General features: G+C 30.2%; 1 protein-coding gene across 5 annotated transcripts in view; it reads left to right on the forward strand.

The window, feature by feature from the left end:
- LOC122522429 (tetraspanin-1) overlaps positions 1–12,043 on the forward strand; it is a 33,479-nt gene that overhangs the window by 7,790 nt on the left and 13,646 nt on the right. For 4 of the 5 annotated variants that reach the window (XR_006305054.1, XM_043643525.1, XM_043643524.1 and 1 more), the window contains exons 2-3: positions 10,404–10,490; positions 11,175–11,273. Coding sequence is in view for 3 of the 5 variants with exons in the window: in XM_043643525.1 (XP_043499460.1) it covers positions 10,431–10,490; positions 11,175–11,273 (159 nt within the window). In the remaining 2 variants the exon portion in view is untranslated. Of the gene's footprint in view, positions 1–9,745; positions 10,085–10,403; positions 10,491–11,174; positions 11,274–12,043 lie in introns of those variants that run through there. The other variant, XR_006305055.1, reaches the window with a different exon arrangement.

Here is a 12,043-nt window from a genome sequence, read left to right on the forward strand (position 1 = left end):
TCACTCTCACCGTTGTAACTCGAGCTCTCTTTTTCCAGAAAGAAATGAACCAGCCAAGAGATTTTACCCGTTCGTTCGTTTGTTCGTTCTCTTATGCTATGCATGAGAGAGCAGCTTCTTCGTATGTATGACACAAAAAAAGGAATATTTGCATCTAACTCGAGTAAAAAATTTAATAACATGATATATAGTAACAGTACATATTTATTTGTATTTTTCCTTTTTTTTTTTTACATCAATTTATTGGGTCAACATTTTTACATATTTGTAGTAAGTATTTTGTAAAATAAATGGTTGGTATATACCTACGAATATTTCGCGCGGTATAAATAATTCATAAATATCAGTATAATATTAATAAATGTATTGTTAGCAGCCTTTACTGAAAACTTATGTTTATTTCATAATGATATTTTATTTAAAATACTGATTAGAATTTTTTTGAGAACATTGACCTAATAAATATCAATCTTTTCTTTTATATATGCGAGGGTGAGTTGAAAATTTTGGAGCTTCAACAAAAAAATATCTTTTATTTGTTTCTTAAAATAACAGTGAATTCGATCGAAAATAATGTTTCTTCTAAATGTTTCTAGACTTCATATTTTTCAACCCACCGATGTATACTACAAATTTTTTATTTGCATTACGATTAAATATGCAATGCGAACGATATTTAACAAAAAGAACAAACCTTAATATATTTCAATCAGTAAGAAGAAAGTGAACACACACGAAAGTGCTCAATTGAAAATAAGACAACGTATAATACATACAAGTATAAGAGCCAATGTGATTTTTACGATAATGGGACACACCTGTTGTTGGTAACTATAGTAGTCGTCGTTTTAGTCGTCGTCGTCTTCATCGTTTGAGGAAAGGGAAAGAGAGACAGAACTCGTTTTCAAGGCTCATTCTCCGTTACTTTCGAAGTAGGGGAAATTTGGTGTGATAACGTGATCTCCTCTTTGAAAAGAAAACGCTTACATTACCGGCCAAAAGTCTGGAATTACTGCGTAAATTAAAAGAAACAGAACCAGAGGTAGATTTTTTCATCAATAAAACTTACGCTAGTTGTATGTTTTATATTTTGTATTCTTTTTTTATCAACGAACGAGTATGTTTCTTCGAATCTTTCTTTCATAAAAAAAAGCGCCTTTGTTTTTAATTACAACCAACATATTCTGGGCATCCTAGCAATAATTCCTTCTTCCCGTGTTTCTAATTGAATATTTTTCTATGCTTCTCTCGCAGAAGTTGCCAAAGATGTTCCAGCCGGAAAATTTATATCGAGCATTTGCATTAAATTGGATGTATAAATTATACGAGAACATTATGGACGTAAGAGGATGTTAAAATTTCTTGAAACATAATTTATCTTATTAATATTTGATATAACAATAATGAATCGTTTCAAAATTTATCGTTGTATTCGATTTTAACGAAAATAAGCAAGTAATTCCAAATTTTTGGCTGATAGCGAATACACGTGTCACCTAAAGTGTTTATAGAAAATAGTTTGCAAATAGATAAGAAATATCACGGAGAAGTTAAACCGTAAGGATTAATTAAGACTATTTGTTAAACGTTTATTTACTTTACATACTGCTATAATTCAAAATTATCTAGCTAGTATGAAAGAGAGAGAGAGCTCGTGCAGAACGTACACTTATCAAATTATAATAACGATGGATCGTTTCAAAATTTATTAGTATATTCGATTTTAATGAACATTTAATGAACTTTTGACTGATAGTGTATATATTTATATGTATATATGTATATACATATACTTATATATAAATCGTGAAAGGGATGTCGTCCTTTCTCGTTGCGGAACGTCGAACGTACGGAGAGAAAGTCCTCCTCCTTCTCTTCCTTCTTCTCTTTCTCTCGGTAAAAGAAAATGAATAAGTTTTGATGGCGTGAGTTCTGCTCGTGATTTCCGTCTCGTTGAGCTTTAGCGCGACGGAAGTTTCATTATTTTTGAGATCTTCCAGATCCTCTATATTTTTCTTTCTTTTTCTTCATTTTTATCTTTTATCCAAGTTACATTTAAACGACGCATATACATATATATATATCTATGCAAGAGTATAATAATCGAAAGTTCTTTTCTATAAGGCCAAAGACGGCCTTATTCGTAAGTAAAAAGATTCACTCTGTTGATACGTAAATAAGAAATCATGAAACGTATACGAACACGTATTAAATGTTCTTCCTTTTCCTTAGATTAGTCTACTATTGACTCTAAGCGTGTATATCGTTAGATTTCTTTGAGGAAACAGTGTTGGGTTGTGTAACGAATTAGTAATATCTTTTTCGACACGGTTTCACGGGCAGAACCACGTGCAACAACGGTATACCATTCGTTAAAGATATACGTGATCGTAACGGTGACGCATAAGGCTTAGGACATGTATCAATCAATATACTTTTATAATTATACAACGGTACTTTTTATTTCAAAATACATGGTATATCTAATTAATAGAGTTATTTTAATTGTGTTTTATAATGTATGTATGTGTGGTTATTATTAAGTCGTCTCGAAAGTTCTTTTCTTTTTCTTGATAAATTTTACACACACATGCATAATATATTTTATTTATTATTTATATATACATTTATATGTGTGTAGTATAAAGGGTGAGATAAAAGTTACTTATTTTAGAACAATTCGTGCACAGAAACAGATTTGGATCAGTTACAATAATTGATAGAATATTCATTCTAACATTTGGATATCAATCCTCGTTTGTGTTCCGTCATATGTAAATCAGTAATTAAACTCATGTCAGTAAGTTGTGTATTGAATATAATGTATACTAATTTGAACAATTTATATGAACAAATGCAGAAAATAAATATATAAAAATGTATGTGTTAAACTTACAAAAAAAAAAAGTTAGAAACTATCACTATAATATAGATAGATATGAAATATGAGAATAATTTATGATGAGATTTAGATGGTGAGAATAACAACAGGCTTTAATACCGTTAGATTGACGTATCATATTACTTTGCGATAGATATCATATTATCGATTGACATATTTGTATAAATATCTTTTGATTATTTCTTGACGTTGCTAATACACCCTTACATCAACACGATTGAAACGTAATACCGTAGATCGAATATTTATGAAAGCTTAATAAAATAACGTTAATGTTTTCTTTTCAACGACGATAAAAAACACACAAGACATCCCGTGTCGTGTATCGTATTTTTAATTAATGAGTGTAGTTAACTTGCTGGGGAGTCGATAGATAGATCTTCGAGACGATGTTCATTCAAAAACTTACACGTGAACGAGTGCACATGTATTATGCAACCTACGACGAGACCATTGGCTGCTGTTAAAGACCGAGGACGTTGTACCTTCATCGAGTTTACTCTATATAGATATATACATACATGCATATATAGGTATATACAACTATACATGATCACTAAAGTAGTTTTAAAGACTTGGAATCACTTTCTCGATAGTTTCCAGTAGGTCTCATAAAAACTGAGACAATACAATTAAAAAACATTGTTTGATTTTTACACTGATATTTTATAGACTGCTATTTATTAATTAATGGTTAGTATTTTGTACAATTAATGATCAAAATATAGAAATATTTTGTTCAGTATAAATAATAATTTATTAGTATTTATAATAATTATATTTTATCATTAAAATATTGATCCAATAAATAATAAATTTTATTATCCAATATTATTTGATTACAAGTTAGAAAGATTTTGTTCTTTCTTTTTGCTTAAGTCGAGAGAACACGCAAGAAGCTAGAGCTCTTTAATCAAAATCAAAAAAGTAAAAAAGGTCTTTTGATCGTGTTCGTCGCTTCTACCAAAAAGGGTTCGACATCAAAGGCGTCAGGTTCATCCAAGAAGGGTCAACGTTCGATCCCTCCATGTTACTAAATTCTCGTCAGAGGAAACCTATCATTTTCAATGTCCCTTCTTCGACGTTCTTCTTTTTTTTTCTTCTATCTCTTTTATTTCTTTTTTATTTTATCTTGTTCACCCCATCTACAAAAATTTCTCCTATTCATTTTTTTGTTATAGGAAAAAAATTCAATTTATACATTTATTAAGGTAAGGGGTGAGGGATATATGCAAATGTAATTACAGAAATCATATTTTTCAATTTGTATTTGAAATTCTTGTAATGTTGTCCTTAATTAAAGTTGACCCACTAAATATAAATACTTTTATCTATTGGAGTCACGTAATGACACGGATGAACGACTGGTTTCCGTCACATCGGTGAAATCCGGAAAAGAGCAACAGGATATAAATTATCTGACCCTTTTTTATTTTTCTTTTCTTTTTTTTTTCTTTTCGCAAATCACAATGAAAGAAATATAATATAAAAGTTGATATATGTCGATAGATTACTTTATTCATTTATTTTAATTCCTAATACGTTTTTCTCTTTCTTTCTTTCATTATTTATGAAACTAGCTCGAGTGATCAGGTTTTAAGGAAAAAATCTAAAATGAGAAATTTATGTAAAACTGGTACACGCGATACAGTTGATCTAACAGTTACGTACTATCAACGATTTCCATCTTATAAACAAGAATCAATATTACCGTTCGATAGTTCGTTAATAAAAAAAAAAATCTAATACTATTTAAACCATTACAAAAAATCTTACTTTAGGTGTTAAAGTAGGATAACAGCTGGAGTTATTTTCTTATGTTAAGAAAATGTATGCACTATTTTAAGAAATTTCCTAAGCTTCACAAATTTTCCCGAGGTATAATCCAGCAGCCACCTGGCACGCTGTGATCCATTACGCTTATTGTTTGACTTGTTTGAATTTTTTTAAACAAAATAATGAGTTATTACTAAATTAAACGATCCTCAAATTATTTCGCTTAAGCTTGAATGTAACGATGTTCTATGTCTTATAATTTGTTTATTATGAATATTTTCGTCCTGTAGGATCTTCAGTTTAGCAAGTAACTATCATAGATAATTATCAAAAATTACTGGTGAATGTCGTGATCGTGTTACTTTCATAGTCAAGCTTTCATATAACTTTCACTTTTATAAATGCTAACTATAGGTATGCATGTTCATGTTAAAAGAATCAACGTAGGAGACGTTAATTTCTAACGACGAGTAATCACATACGTAGATACAGACGGTTATTTATTTAATATATAAAAATGTTAGTTTGATTTTCTCCCTGGCTGGTATTCAGCAATCAAAATCAATGAAATGAACAAGGAAGGCAGAGGAAACTGGCTAGATCGACCCGGTGACCCCAACTCTCGTCCGGCGGCATCGTCCGGTGATCTAATTTTCAATGCACCACTGAGTGAATCTTTTTCTTTGGTCCAGGAAAATACGGGGTGTTCTAGAATAAATCATAAATTATTTTCCAAAAATGTTCAGATTTTGTTCAGATTTGTTTGAAGCTTTGTTCAATTTTGTATCGAAAAGTATTAACACTGTCAATCCACATTTAGTAAAAAAAATGTAACAAAAAAAAAATAATTGCATTAAAAAATTTGCTAAGACTTGGAAACAAAATCAATAAAGCGCATATTATTCATGGACATTGAAATCATCCCCTAAACGTTTCCCACTTATTCAGGGACACTCAATATGTAGGTTTATTGACTTTGGAGTTGAAAAGATAAAAGAGAATTGATTGAGGGTTTTTGGTATTGACTTTTTCAAAGGTTTTCGTTTAGCAATTAGGTCCAACTGATTGAAAGATCCAACGAAGCGTTAGATAAAAGTTGGAAAAAATAGAAAGAGATTCGGGTCTCACGTGAGAGATTCGTTCGATCGAGTCCCCAGGATCCGTTGTTGAACGGAACGGGTTCCCGAAACGGGTCGCGTTCGTTCAGTTAACGATCGTGGCTTGCTGCCTGCTCCGAGAACGGAGTAGAATATTTCAGATAGCCGGTAGTCCGTGTCGATTCTTTCCTCTTACTGTTCTTGCTGCTGCTCTTGCTGGAGTTGGTGCTGTTTCGCTGCAGGGATGTCGGAGTACAGCCAGATGGATTCCTGGTAGAGTAATGAGAACCGTGAGCTGGATATCCGATACTAGGTCGTCTAATCGAGGTTTTCCTACGGCTCTTCTTTACCTTCCACATTTCTCTCTCTCTCTTTCTATCTCTTTCTCATCGTTTCTTCTCTCTTATTCTTTTATTCTCTTTTGGTTTCATTACTAGCTGCGCTTTTAACGTAACATACCTCGGGACTTACCTATCGGTATTCTTGGTGAATCATTTAATGAACGTCTAGAAAGTACAGTGTATTTATATACTGGATGATTCACGAAGAAAGGTCATGATTACTGAAGTATTCTTGAATTGATATAAATTGACTTTTTTAAACAACGATGATGTTCTAAGTTCATCTACAATTCATCTAAATGCAGTTCTATCAATCTCGTGTCTGTTTTGATAGGCCCATAAATTGGTTGTCCAAATTCCTTGATCAAATCCCAATTATTTATTGGCTATACCTGGTTTATCAAAAAAAAATTAGAACAAAGGAATCATTTATTAAGTGAATTTGTGAATATAAATTGGAAGTTATTTTAATGGAATATTACTATTTCTGTGAAATCTAACAACTATTACTTTGCACAATTCATTGCGAACTGTTGCAAAACTATACAACATGACTTCAGAAATCGTATCCTAAATTTGTAACTACTTTGTAAATGACATTGTTTATTTCTTTTCTGAATCGTTCTAGTACAAATTTACTTTCTACAATTTATTTTACAATTCTAACTTATTGTTACTTATTACTCGGACATTTGTCTTTTACATCGAAATTGTGTTCAATGTTCATCGCAATCGAATCTAAGTATCTAAAAATCTCAAAAATTCAACAAAAGTAAATTGCTTAGATAGAATAGAGCAAGTAATTGTAAATTATCTATGAGAGCTCGGAGAAATCTGTGAGATCATGGATATCGCGTAGCGTTAAATTATTTTCTCTTTCTTTTTTTTTTTGACAGTAAAGAAAAAAGAAAGAAAAAGAGAAAGGGATTTAAATCTCAGTGACTTCTCTCAAATTGACCATACTTATACTTTCTTTTTATGTTTATTTATATATACATATGGTATATATGTATATGTATTTACGTTACGCGTTCGATACTTGTAAAACTTCATATTTCTTTAAAGCGTACAACAGGTTCCAATCAAAAGTCGTACAGTAGCTTATTGCGTAAACTTCGTTGAAAGTTGCCAAACATGTTGAAGGGTGACGGTTTCGATGCCGTACTTTAAAACCGTCATTACAAATTATATTATCTGAATTTACATAACATTCATGACGTCTTTTGATCTTTTCAACATTATTCTCGAAGCAATAAATCTATCTAAATATTACCTTTTTACAATTGTCATCGCATCGCAATCGATAATATTTCCTATTTCAACATTTTTTAACTTCATACAACTTTAAAAGCATACACGTTACATTTATACTTATATCTATATTTTTTACATCTTAATTTTCTTATTACTACAAAATTGTAAAATACAATTATTCTCTAATTGTATGTATTATAATATATACAATATATTTTGATTGTAAACAGTCGGTATTTTTGAGAAAAGTTTTGAAAAAAACCTATAAAAAAATGAATTTAAAAGAGAATTATTTAATATAAAAAATTATTTCTTTATAAAGTTCTTCTGAAGGTTATTTGATCAACGTATATATCTAACATCTATGCTCACGCAACAAGGATCATTAATACGTACGTGTTAGATTGATAATTCGCTTGATGATGGAAATCCGAATGACGCAATAAGATTGCTAATTGAATGCTGGTAACAACGAAAAGAACGATTTTAATTTCAATATCTCTTATTCTATCGAAAAGAAGATAAAAGTCAGTAAGCATCGTGCTTACGCTATTTATTACAGGAAATTTATGTCAATTATTCAAGGTCTTATTGCAGCATGCTAAGGCAAGTTGTTAGAGCTTTTACGGTGCTCTTCATTTATATTATCCGATTGCTATTAGCAACATCACCGTCGCGTACTATTACGCACTTGGAAATCAATATTCAAGTAACATTATTGTTTTATCCATTACTATACAACGACATTCTTATTCCTTTACCTTTATAATTAATTCTAGTGGTAATTCTCGGCGTGCACTTGACATTGCCTTGTGTTATTATTTATTATGTTTATCTGCATGTTTATGCTGTCATGATAATATTTGTCACTTGAAATATTATGTAATATATGATTTATTGTGCTTAATATTATTATTATAAATTATATGTAATTATTATATTTATATAAAATAAATTTGTGAAAAAATTGGGCCATTGAACCGATTGTGCCGGAATTCGAATCCGGGTCTTCCGCATTCCGGGCGACTGTTTTCATCTTTCAGCTATCCAGGGCCTTCGATATTGTAAGAGAATACGGTATTTAAAAGATTCTAGGCTAATAACTGAACTTCGAAATGATTAATCTTTATGGATATTGGTTTTATCCTATTGTTAAAGTTCGAATGAAGGTTGAAAATATATCTGTGTTTTTTAATTTGAAAATTTTAAATACATGATACACTTTAGTGTAGCGAGCTGACTGTGCGATATAAATATACAAGCGGCGTGTAGGAGATATAGAAAGATCAGATTACGATAAAGAGTAAATTGGAGATTGGAGCGTTGTAAAGTGTAAATTGTAAAAAAAATAAGCTTTGTGTGAATGTAAATTGTATTATTTGCTTTGTGCAGTTAAAAATTGTGACTACGCTTTTTGTGTCCTATCCATTATGTCCCTTATATATATTGTATTATATTACAATATATATATAATAAATTGTATATAATTTATATATTAATATTATTATAATATTATATATTAATTTATATATCATATTACTATATGTAACACGTATATAATTTTTATAATAATATTGATTTGCGTAATATCATTTAAGCAGACATAATTCATGTATTATGCATAAGACTAATTTACGTATACTAGATAAATTTTAACGAGCAAGTTGAAATCGGTTTTGTTTTCCATTCAAGATCTTAATCCTGCAAAAATATTTCTCATGATCTAATCATAGATATTTAGCTAACACTTCACAACGAACTATTGTATTCCTTTCGGAACAAAAAATAACATTTCACAAGGTACGAAGTTAAAGAATTCTTGTTTTCTCTCTCTTTCCTTCTCTCTCTCTCTCTCTCTCTCTCTCTATTTCTTTCTCCTTCTCTCTTTTTCCTTCTCGATCCATATACATATATTTATAAATTCTTATAAATATGTTATTATACGTTTTCGAGAAACAACGTCTTCTTTGAAACCCATTGGTAACAGACAACCTTCATCAATTTGACCAATTTACTCTTCTTTGTTTCTCGCGTTCACAGAATGCAGAAGTAGCACTAATTTGCCAATAAATACGTTGGAATTTTATAATTGTGTTGATACGATTGAAATACGTCCAGTTCTCAAGCATCAATCTTTGCATAAATTAACGTTTCATTTTTTTTATGATGTAAATCATCGAACAATCTTAAGTATGTACTTTTTTTTATTGCATTTCAAAAAATACGTTTAATGACTTTTTTTTTTAGAAGTATGATATTGTAATACTTTATCATAAAAACAACTTAAAGATTAGAATTTATTTTACCATAAAATTCGTTTTCTTGCTCGTTTGATGAAAAGTTTATAAAGTACGTCAAGATTTCTTGTCTATTTTTATAAACTTTGTTATTTTCTTTTCGTTCATTGATCAATCCAATTACAACAAAGACTATCAAGAGTATTCACAATTGTTAATCATTTATTATTAGATCGATGAATATCTTTTTATGTTCATGATGTAATTTGTTTGTTCAAGTTCGTACTTCGTAATCTTTATAAATGTATTTAAATAAAATTAATTTAAAAAAGTGCGTGTAAAGGAGGGAGGGGGAGAGAGAGAAAGAGAGAGAAAAATAAAAAGAGAGGACGTGGGTGTGTAACTTATTAGGTTACTACGTTGTATCCGCTTCGAGTACGCAATAAATAAGTGGCACTTGGACTTATGCCAAGCTCGGTAGGCATTCATCAGGTGCATCTTTTCTTTTATATGCTTTTATATACTTAACAAACTTTTTCTATATATATTAAGTAAGGGATGAAGCTCGCGCGTTTAAGTAGTTGGCAATCTCTTTAAAATAATACTTCCTTTAATATAGCAATATTATAGAGGCGCCTTCTTTCTTATAAAATTAATCACTTCGAATAAAAATATTTGTGTGTATATACTGTAGTATGTAAATCTTATGTATATGTACATATGTACCTATGTAATTATATACTTATATATATAATATATTTGCTTCTTTGTATATTTTTTATTTTTTTTTTTACAGACGAAGTTCTAGAAATCCAAATCAAAAATGGGTTGCGCCTCACAGTGTGCCAAGTACTTTTTGTGCTTTTTCAACTTTGTATTTTTCGTGAGTATCATTTTATAAACAAAATATAAATACGTAAATATGTAGGGAGATTTAAAAGTTTTGAAGCCCAAAAAAGAGAAACATTATTTTTTTTAACTCGACCGAAAAAATTTGTTTCTACATTAGTCTCCAAACTTTTCAATCCACCTACGTAGAACAATAAAGTATACTATATACTAATAATACCAAATATAATTAAAAAATGATGAAAAGTTTTCTTTTCATAAACATTAAGTTTCCAAACAATCGAATGAAATAATATCCCAAGAATTTAAAATGGTTCAGTTACACGATATTAAATAATGGGTATATACCGTAGTTTACATTTTCCTCGACTAGTTCAACGAATCATCGACATTACTTCTCCTTTTGCATTATTATTTCTTTCTTTTCTTTTTTTTTCCTTTTTCTTCCCCGTCAAAGAATATAATTTTCGTAGAATTCTCAATGTGGAAATGCAGCTCTCGAACAATGCAAAAGCAAATGATCCCTCGGAGATAAGAACAACACGAATAGGAGAATCGAAACGATCGTAAAACCGCACGCGAATTAGGAAGTCCTTTTGCTTCGTGTTATTTTGTAGAAAATATCCAGAGGAATGTTCGCTTCTCCTTTCCTCGCAAGTGGCCTTGAGCTCCTCGAAGCAGAACGAAATCTTTTACATCGGGCATGTCTTTTATGCAGGTCGCTGGCGGAGCAGCATTGACCGTTGGTATCTGGTTGTTTGCCGACAGGAGCTCCTTCACGAACCTCATCGCAAAGCTCGATCAGTCCGATATTCTGGTAAGAAATTGATTTTATTTCATTTATACTGATATCATCAATTTTTAACTTATCTTTTTATGTTATCCTGAATAAAATGACAATTGTTTTAATATTACAATGATATCATTGGATTAAGAATTATTAACAGTAATCAAATATTTTATTAAGTATTAACAAAATATTTATAATAAATATAATTTTAATTTATTTATCTTAAGAATTATAGTACTCATTAACTAGGCTCACCATCAGTAACAAATTAAGAATCATACAATAAAAATGTAGAAGAAAAAGAAAAATGTATTGTATAACATCTATTAATAGTATACCTTAACAAAGATATTGAAATACGATGAGGTATATCCTCATAGCATACATGAATCAGACTACTCCTGATGAATCAACGATTCATAAAAAAATAATCTAGATGAATGCTAGAAAGAATATTAAATAATCAAAAAAAAGACGATTTTCATGGAAGGATTTTTAAATCAAGATTTATTCTGTGATTTTTTTCAGTCATTATTTTAGCCACCTGTTTGCGTTCATCGTTACAACCTAATCATATATATACAGAGTAACATCAGTATGCTCTGCTTAGAAGACTTTGGCCAAATACCAAAATTCTGATAACATTCTCGAAGAAAATCAATGTCGGCTTAGATGAACTAAAGCCCACATCTTATGTTCATATGTATACATGTATGTATATACGAGTATGTGATGTGGAAAGCTGAACGATCATCGATAAGGAACTAAAGGTTGAACATAACCCACAGCTTCTTTTT

This window comes from Polistes fuscatus, unplaced genomic scaffold, assembly GCF_010416935.1.
Source record: "Polistes fuscatus isolate 324 unplaced genomic scaffold, CU_Pfus_HIC Scaffold5, whole genome shotgun sequence".
NCBI classification, from domain to species: domain Eukaryota; kingdom Metazoa; phylum Arthropoda; class Insecta; order Hymenoptera; family Vespidae; genus Polistes; species Polistes fuscatus.